General features: G+C 27.7%; 1 protein-coding gene across 1 annotated transcript; it reads right to left on the bottom strand.

Moving 5' to 3' along the window:
- Nucleotides 1-7,692: 7,692 nt before the first annotated feature.
- On the bottom strand, nucleotides 7,693-8,338 carry Phum_PHUM478610 (uncharacterized protein; the record flags this gene model as incomplete). Its single annotated transcript, XM_002430383.1, has 2 exons — nucleotides 7,693-7,752; nucleotides 7,784-8,338. The coding sequence occupies 2 exons, from the start codon at nucleotides 8,336-8,338 to the stop codon at nucleotides 7,693-7,695; spliced, it is 615 nt and encodes a 204-aa protein (XP_002430428.1).
- Nucleotides 8,339-9,955: the final 1,617 nt, after the last annotated feature.

Genomic DNA, 9,955 nt, shown 5'->3' with positions numbered 1-9,955 from the left:
CCCCTTTTCCACTCTCTGCCACCCCCGAATTTTTTAATATCGAAACCACGCCGACGGTAAAATCAAAAAGGGATGAAAAGATTAAAAAAAAAACGTAACGAATTTTTTAAAAAATGAAAAAATCAATAATAATAATAATAATAATGATAATAATAATCCAAAACTTTAATTTCGGGGGGGTCGGCACATTGATTTTAATGAGAACTAAAAAGGAAATGGGAAAGGAAGGAAGGAAAGAGGGAAGGAAACATAATCTTGGGGTTCCGCCAATATTTTCAACGGGAGACCCCTTTGAAATTTCTTTCTTTTTTTTTGATTTATATGAATATCATAATAATAATAATAATAATAATAATAATAATAATAATAAAAGAATTCAACGTTTGTTCGCTTGTTCGTTCGCTTGTTTTAAACCGTCAAGTCATTTAACCTTTTTTTTTCTTCTAACAAACCTTTTCGACACTTTTTTCTCACTCTCTCTAAATAATCAACCGTTAAAAATTAATTTTTCTTTTTTTTTTTTTATTTTAATCGCCCCCCATCATTAATCTCACTCTCGTTTACTTTTTTTTTTTTAAATGAAGTTCAAGTTTAAACGTTGCAAACAAACAAACTTTATCGTATTTTTTTTTTTTTTACCCGAACGATATTTTGTTTAATAAGTAGATACACGATTTTCGTTTTAATATGAAAAACAAATTAATAATAATAATAATAATAAAAACCATTAAAGATAAAGAGAAGAAGAAGAAGAAGAAGAAGAAGAAGAAGAAGAAGAAACGAAAAAAACTTGTTTGATGTTTGCTCTATCAAAGACGCTAAGTAAAAAGTGGGAGACATAAAATGCGTAGAAATACACAAACGACACAAGAAAAAGAATATTAACAAAAAAAAAAGTAAACAAGGAGATATAAGGAAACAAACGCACGTACACGCACGCACACACGCACACACACAGAAAAAGATAAATAAGAAATAAATAAAAGAAAAAAAAAATTTTTTTTTTTTTTTTTTTTTTTTTTTTTTTTAGGGGAAAAGAAGGAAAGGTTAAGTAGAAAGAGAATAACGGTCATGGAAAAAAAAGGTAAAAAAAGAAAAAAAAAAATCCATCCTTTTTCCAAAAAAAAGAAAACAGGTTTTACAACCCTCTTACTGATAAATAACATTGTCAAATGTAATGATAATAATAATAATAATACCTTTATAAGGGATGTAAAAAAAGAGTTAAAAAAAGGAAATACGAGCGCGTTTAATTCAAAAAAAAAAAATTAAAATTTTACGCGAGCGAATTTTTTATTTTAAAAAAAAAATGTTTTGAAAAAAAAGGGTTAGAAAGAAAAAAATAAGTTAAGGGATGCAAAAGACGGGTGGAGGGAGAAACAGAAAATCGGGGATTTAAATTTACTTAAAAGCAACCAAAAAAAAAATAATAATAATAATAATAAACCACCCTATTGTAATATTTTAATGAGAAAAATTTTTTTTTTTAAAAAATGCGATAGTGTTTAATTTTTTCGCGTACGACGTTGTAAGGGTTGATTATTAAGGGTTATTTTTTTTTTGTTAAAAAGACAAATTTATTTTACTAAACAATAGAATGAAAAAAGCAATTAATTTTCGCCTTATCTTTTTTACTAAATTTTTTTTTTAAACAAACGCAAACAAAAAGAAAAAAACAAAAAAAACAAATTTACCATTTCCGGTAACTTTCAGTAACTTCCGGTAACGACCGATTTAAACGTTTTTATTTGTTTTTCACACACAAGAAGAAGAAGAAAAAGAGAAATAATTTTTTTTAATACAACTCCCCCCCCCCCGACGACAAACAACAACAAACAAACATCACGAAGGTTTCGTTTTTTTTTTTTAATAATTTATAAATTACCCGCGATTAAAAAAAAAACGTGGAAGCAACGAAAAAAAAGAAGCAAAATTCTTTATACAAAATAATTTGGTATTTGAGGGAGGCGGCGGAAAAGGTGGAGGGGCGGGAGGCGGAGAGAGAGAGAGAGAGGAGGGTAGAAAAAATCAATTTTCATTTGGAAAAATCAGTTTTATTTGAAAAAGGTAAAACATACTACCCCCTCCCTTCCTCCTCCCTCTCTCTCTCTTCCTTCCTCGATTTCCTTCTTTCTTTTTCTTACGTTAGTTAAAGAAGAGAAAAACCGGAAGTGCTTTTCGTTCTTTCCGTTCTTTTCTTTTGAGAAAAAAGACAAATTGACTGTTACTAAGGGCCGTTATAATAAGGTTAAAGAGCCCTCGACGTTATTTTTATTCTTTTCTAAACCTTCCCCCCTCTCTCGCTACCTCCATCTCTCTCTCGCACACAAAAAAATTTTTTTTTCTGTCTTTTTCTCTCTCTCTCTCTCTCGTGTTTTGTTTTTGTTTTTGCCTTTTTACTACTACTGCTATCACGTTCGGCCAAAGTTTTCTTTTTTTTTTTCTGAATTTTTGTATAAAATCTATTAAATTAAAAAATTTACGGCACGAGGGTAAAATTTTTTTTTTATAGATTTTCCATTACGTTAAAAAGTTTTTGAAAACTTCTCCGCTTTCCGCTCCTCTCGCCCCCCCCCAAACTCAACCGGTTTTTCATTCATTATATCGATTACTGATAACGGATATCAATTTATTTTCAATGATTTTCTATAAATATTTTCTTTTTTTTTCCTTCTTTTTCTTTTCGAATTCGTTTGTTAGAAAGAAAAAGAAAATGATAATAATAATAATAATAATAATAATAATATTTTTTTTACAACAAAAAAAATATGAAAAAAAAAAGATTAAATGGATTTTAAAGGGGCTAGAAAAAGAGGTAGAAGAAAGGTTTTGGAAGGGGGGGAGATGAAAAAGAAAAAAAAGGCAAAATAAAAGGTAATAAAACGAAATAGGATGCCTGAACGTCGGTCGTCTTCTACTACCACTTTTTTTTTTTTTACAGGTTTTTCTTTTTTCTTTTCTTTTCTTTTCTTATTTTTCAAATCATTCATGTGAAAATTTATCCACAAATTTCAGTTATTCGGATCAAATAAGATGAGAGAGAGAGAGAGAGAAGAAAAAAAAAATTCAATTTTTTTTTTTTTTGTTAGCCACGATAGACGACAAAATTTTTTTTTTTTTTTCAACCCCAAAATTGGGGATGAAGTAAAACATGTTTTCTATCTGACCGATGTAAACTAATAATAAAAAAAAAAATGAATTTTTTTTTTCTCATTCTTTAACCCCGTCAAAAACGCGGTCGTGAAGAAAAAAAAAAAACAATAATAATAATATTTTTCTTGTAATTATTATCAAGTTTTTTTTTTTTTTTCGGAAAAATTTTTGGAAGGGTTCGAGTAGAAAAAATAAATAAAAAAAAACAACACGAATGAAAACTGGGGAAAATTCGCAATTCCAGATTAAAACAAAAAAGAAAAAAAAGTAACCGAATTTTCTAAATGAAAGTCGGACGAAAGTTTTTCGTTTTTTTTTCCGTTAAGAAAAAAATATAAATAGAAACTTGACACCAATGTTTAAATAACATGAGAAAAGGTCAAATTAAGTTTAAGGAAAATCCACGGAGTGAGTCATCCTTGGCATATACTTTGAAACTGGAAAATTGTATCATTGATGAAGCTCTCTCGGTAACCATGGTAACATAACGCCATGGGCACGAGGGGCAAATTGTCTACGTGATGTTCCAAATATTTATGACTTCTTCTTTTTTTTTTTTTTTTCTTCTGCTTCGTGTGTAAAGAAAATGATTTTTTTTTTTTCGATACGTTTGGAAAAAAAAGAGAAATAGATATACGGATAAAAAAAAAAAGTATAGTGATGACAACGAAAAACGTGAGAGAGAGATAGAGAGAAAACGGAAACGATTAAAACGAATTTTCCATCTAATGCGTACCTACAACTACAACCGGAAATCGAACCAAAAAAAAAAAAACTATCAATAAATCTTTCTCCTTTACGTTTTTTCTCTTGCCAAAAAAAATGACAAAAAGTAGCCAAAATCCACACCTAACCCAAATACGAGGTGGAGGAGGCGGAGGCGGACGAGAAGGAGGACAAGGAGGGGTTTTAACACCCACGCAATTATTATAAGATTAACTTGAATAAATGCCTCGTGGCAATAAAACACCTTGAAATGGAACAAAAACATTCAACAATTTCGTATCAAAAATCATCGCTCATGTTTTATTAGCATTATTATTATCATTATCATTATTATTATTATTATTATTATTAAAACAATAACAACACGGTTGCCAACATACAAATTTGTTATATTTATTACATTCAACTCATTCGATATTAACAATTTTAATTTTTTTTTTTAAACTAAAGCCACGTTTTTATTAATTTTTATTATTAATAAATTTTTATTAATTAATAAATTAATTCGCGATCTCGTTGTTGAAAAATAAAATAATAATAATAGTAAAAACTATAAAATTGACTGACCTTGAACCCTTAATCAATCAAAAATCTCAAACGTAAATAATTAAAAAAAAAATTTCAACCACTTGTTCAAACATTTTAACGTTCTCACTCGAAGAAATTTTTCCTTTTTTTTTTTATGACCTTTTATATGATGAAAGCTTTAAAATGTGTGTTTGAAACCGTTAAAAAAAGAGCGAGAGAGTGAGAGAGTAAGAGAGTGTGTAAGAGAGCAAACAATCAAAAAAGTATTGCATAAAAGAATGTTTAGAGTTAAATTAGTTTAAAAGGAAAAAGGGAAAATTGGGAGGGAAGAGGTGGAGGAGGAAAGAGGAAGAGACGAAGAGATGATGTGAACTTTTTTTTAGAGAGAGAGAAAGAGAGAGAGAGAGCAAACTCTGTCTGGAAAAGTAAATATTAAATAGTTGAGTGCACCTAAAAAACTCCTCACCTCCATCTTTTCTCTATTCAATTATCAATAAATTGAATTTTAAAATATTGATTCAATTCCTCCGCTTTGCCGCCCGCCCATCATATTACTACAACCACCAACCCTTAAATTATTTTTTCCTCCACTTTTTTTTTTTTATTATTAATTGCAAACACTCCAAAAGAGAGAGCGAGAGAAATTTTTTTTTTTTTCCTAACCGGGATTCGTATCGGAATTTTTTTTTTTTTTTTTTTACTTTCGACGACCTTTTCCATCTTTTTGGGGTGGTGTTTTTTTTTTACACACTCTATGCGATAAGTCAAAATTTACTAAAATGGATTCAATCTGTTGTGTGTGTTCCTGGCCTTGTCAAGGGGTGGTCAGTCATCGTATCGGCCGTAGAAAAATTTTCAAACTTGTGATTTCGATACGGCCACCCCCCTACTTTTTGTTTGTGAGACAAGGGAAAAAATATAACAAATTGATTTTCGCCTTTCGAATTTTTTTTTTTTTTTTGTTTTAAAAAAAAAATTTTCCAGTCGATAAAATTTTTTTTTTTTTTTTATATTTTAAAACCGAACACGTCCGCCGTCCGTCCCCCTTCCCTTCCCTTTCTTTTTTTTCAATCCTGTTTTTGTTTTGTTTTAATTATTATCATTATTAAAATTCTTTTTTTTTTGTTTTTTTTTTTTTACAAAACGATACGCCTGCATTTTGACGTTTAGGCAATTTAAGTACGGCCAAATTGAATTTTTTTTTTTAATACATTTCAAAAAAAAAAAAATTCGTTTGATACGTTGATTTATTATTGTTAGTATTATTATTAGTATTATTATTATTACGGTAATCGTTTGTGTTCATTTTATGTATCATAAAACTTCCGGCAAAGTACAAAAAAAAAAGAAGTATTTTTTTTTCCTTTTTTCATTTCTATATATTGTTTTTATTTAATTGAATGTTATGAGGAGTCGTTTTGGGTTTAATAAAACAAAAAAAAAAAAAAAAGAAAAAACAAAGGGAAGAATAAAATAAATAAAGTGGATAAAAAAAAAAAATAAATAAACAAAACAAAACAGAAAAAAAAACAGAAAAAAAAACAGAAAAAGTAAAATAAAATGAAATAAAAAAGTAACTTTAAATCAAAAAAAAAAGTAAAAAGAAAAAAAGAAACTGAATAAATTATGAAAAAGAAAAAGAAAAGGAAAACTTTTTATTCAAAGGCAAACGAATTGAACTTTTTAAAAAATATTATTAGTATTATTTTTTTTTTTCCGTTGCATTTTTTCATCTTTTTTTTTTTTAAACGTTGATATAAAAAGAGAGAGAGAGAGAGAGAAAAGTAAAGAAAAAATTCAATTTTCATACGAAAAAAAAAAAAATTTAATTTCGATTCGTTACAAAAAAAAAAAAAAATTTTAAATAACTTCACGACGTTTTTTTTTTTATGTTTAAATTATGCAAAAAGTTAAAGCGTTAAATCCGGAAAATACACGCGCTATGACTTCCGGAAACTTCCTTTTCATATGTTTATTTGAAAAATTAAACCGGAAAGGGGGGAGGGAGGAGAGGGGGTAATAAAAAAAATCACGTAATACGAGTTTTTCCGTTAAAAAAAAAAAAAAAAAAAAAAAAACAAAAAATTCGACGGTATCATCATCATTATTAATCACCTATTTTTTATTAACCTAATTTAAATTAAATTTTTCCCTTGTCTCCTGAATTAGAATTATATATTTACGTATTGAAAATTTTCTCCTGTCGCCATTTTTTTTTTATAATTACCCGGGAAAAATATTTTTAATTGTATTTCTAAAATTTACGTATTTAAAATCCGTGTAATTGAGATTTAGTTAATTTTCATAATTTAAAAAAAAAAAAAAAAATTTATTTCGATTCCCTTAAAAGTAAAAATTTACGTAAGTTAAACATTTGATCGCGATTTTGCAATAAGAATCGTCTGCTAAGCAAACTCACTCACTCACTCTCGATCCATAACTTTTAAACGTTTAAAAAAAGCAAATAAGACATCGAAATGTTTTTTCTTTTTCCCCGTTTTAAAATAAAAATATCATTTTAAATATTCGGTAAAATAAATAACAAACAAACAAACAAACAAACAAACGAGAAAAAAAAACTTAAAACTTTTATCTTTTAAACAAATCGAAATGAAAAAAAAAAAAAAAACAAAAAAAAAACAAACGAAACGTATTGTTCGAATGTTGTCATCATTTTCACGCAGTAGTACCAATTATCTCTTTTAAAAAAAAAATTACCAAAGAGATAAAGGCTATTTTTACGCCTTTTAAAAAGCTATATCCCTAATATCTTATTGTCGATTATTATTATTATTATTATTAGTCTGATGTTTGCATGCGATATTCACGATAAAAAAACAAACAAACAAACACACAACGAAGTTCTTTCTTATAAAAAAAAAATTTTTTTTCACGGTATCTCAAACACACATAGGGAGGGGTTGAAAATAAAAAAAAAATAAAAAAAAAAGTGATCAATCTGTATAGAGAGAGAGAGAGAGAGAGAGAGACAGAGATAGAAGGGTGTCATCGGTGAATCGTAAAGGAATTTAAAGGGATGCTGACTGTTTCAACAACAACCAAATATTTACATAAGGCATCTCTGGATTATCATCGTCACTTTTCTCCCATCGCTATCATTTTTCCTTAGCCCCGTCACACACATAAATATATACTTTAATTAAAGATGGTGACACATCACCGCCGCCAATATTGTTTTATATGATTTATATGTATTTTTTCTCATTTCTTTGCACAATGTGTGTGTGTGTGTGTGCGTATGTGTGTGCGTGTGTGGTTTTTCATTTAACCACTACTCTCTTTGCCGCTGCCACCACCACACGACGTGTTTCGCGGACCCTTTTTCTTTTATGAATTACCATATTAATAATATAACAAGAGAATGGAGAAATGTTCCTGTGGACGCGTGACGCGCCGTGCAACCGAGAAATGATGACGTGTTGCAATTTTTTTTATTATTTTCACTCACCTTTTTAGTTTTTAAATTATTATTTTGCCATTTCCATAAAACTTCAGCCGCCGTCCATTCCCAACAACTTCCGACATCCGAACTTTGATATTCGGATTCGTAACCGGAAGAAACGTTTGTTTGAAGACTTGTCGGACGTCGACACGACGACACGGGTGACGTCGGAGTCGGAGTCGGTGATACCGTTTTTAGTAAATATTTTCCGGGCGATGATTTTTTTTGTTGATCTTCCTTTGTCGTCGATTTTAAATTTTTTTTAACGTTTGCTATTTTTTTATACGTTTTCGTCGGACTTTCGGCTATGAAACCCACGCTTTGTTCCAAAACGTTATCCGATAATATGTTTTTAGATGAAATTTTACCACCCGTTATATTTTGTGCTATCGATCTTATATGAGCGGGTATGCTCGAATGATAAACCAACGGTTTTTTCAATCCCGTCGGTTTTTTATTTCCACCCATTTTTGATTTTAAAAAAAAACAAAAAAAAAATTTACGTATCACTTTAAATTTAAATTTAAATTAAACACAAATATTTTCATATTGAATTTTTTTATTAAAACGTTTTAATAAAAACGTATCGATTAAATAAATCCCGATATTAACCGGCGTGTAAAAAAAAAAAAATTTTCCGACGGAAAATTTTCGAAATTTTAAACCGAATCATACGAAGGATTTCGTGGAAATGAGAAAAGCTCCGACCGTGGCCTTGAAATAAAGAAAATACGTATAACGTAAACGCATTCGGTTGGTGGTATTCCTCATTCACCGGCAAAATACGGAAAGGATTAACGTTAAAAGAGGGTGGCTCGCATTCGTATAACATTCAACATATAATTCTTCTAAGAAAAATATTTTTTTTCTTTTTTTTAAATTTCAAATGTTTTTTTTTTTTCATTCGTTCTTCAAAGCTCCATACATATACGTATATACTTTTTTTTTTCTCTCTCTCTCTCTCTCAAATTTTATTTACATTTGCTATAGAATATATATATATATATAGTAAAAACTATATTTGATTTGAAAATATTATTGAAAAATGACAAATGCTTCTTACAATATACATATTGAAAATTTTTATTTTTATTTTTTAAATTTATTTTATCGCCGAGAAAAAAAAATACGCGCGTAAATTAAAATATATTTTAAACTTGACAATCGTTTTCGTTGATTATAACGGAAAAAAAAAGTTTACACATAAATAGTGGTCAAAAAGATAAGTTCAAAAAGTCTCTTGGTAAAACTATTATAGTAAAAAAAAAAAAAAAAAAAAACTTTTTAAAAATTTTCTATTTTCTTTTCTTTTTCTTTCCCCCTTCCTCTTCTCCCCTCCCCCGCCCCCGCTCCCCGTTTCCCTTCCCTTTATTTTATTTGTCTAACTTTTTACTTTTGCATTTTACCGAATTGTTTTAATGGTTAATAAAAAAAAAACTTTAGTTTTAGTTAAAAACTTTTACTATTATTATTATTATTATTATTATTACGGTTAAAAATCAATGAAAATTTAAATTTATTTTTATTTGTATATATTTATTACTTTCGATTTATTATATTTTTTTTCATTTAAATTCAATCGTACCTCATTATAAAATATTTAATCAGGTCAGGGTGCAAAAAATAATAATAATAATAATAATAAAAACAATTTCGAATCGCCGAAAAATAACAAAAACGGATAAATAACCAAAAATTAAAAAAAAAAATTTTTATATAAATTACAAAAAAAAAAAAAAAAAATTAAATGACCTTTATGATTGAATAAAATCCATAAAAACAAATATTCATTTTAAAATAAAAATAATAATAAATTTTTTATCTCGTCACATAAATTAGCGCTAAAATGTTTTTTTTTTTATTTAAATTCAATCGTACCTGATTATTATTATTATTAAATGAGGTCAGGATGCAAACCATAATAATAATAATAAAAACGATTTCGAATCGCCGAAAAGACAAAAAAAAATACGAAAAAATAATCGAATATTTAAAAAAATAAGAAATATAAAATGAACGTTACGATTGAATAAAATCCATTAAAACAAATATTCATTTTAAAATAAAAATAATAATAAGTTTTTT

This window comes from Pediculus humanus, genomic scaffold (genome assembly GCF_000006295.1).
Source record: "Pediculus humanus corporis 1103172108255 genomic scaffold, whole genome shotgun sequence".
In the NCBI taxonomy this organism is placed as follows: Eukaryota; Metazoa; Arthropoda; class Insecta; order Psocodea; family Pediculidae; genus Pediculus; species Pediculus humanus.
The sequence above is the reverse complement of the archived record's forward strand: the minus strand, read 5'-3'. Positions and strand labels throughout refer to the sequence as shown.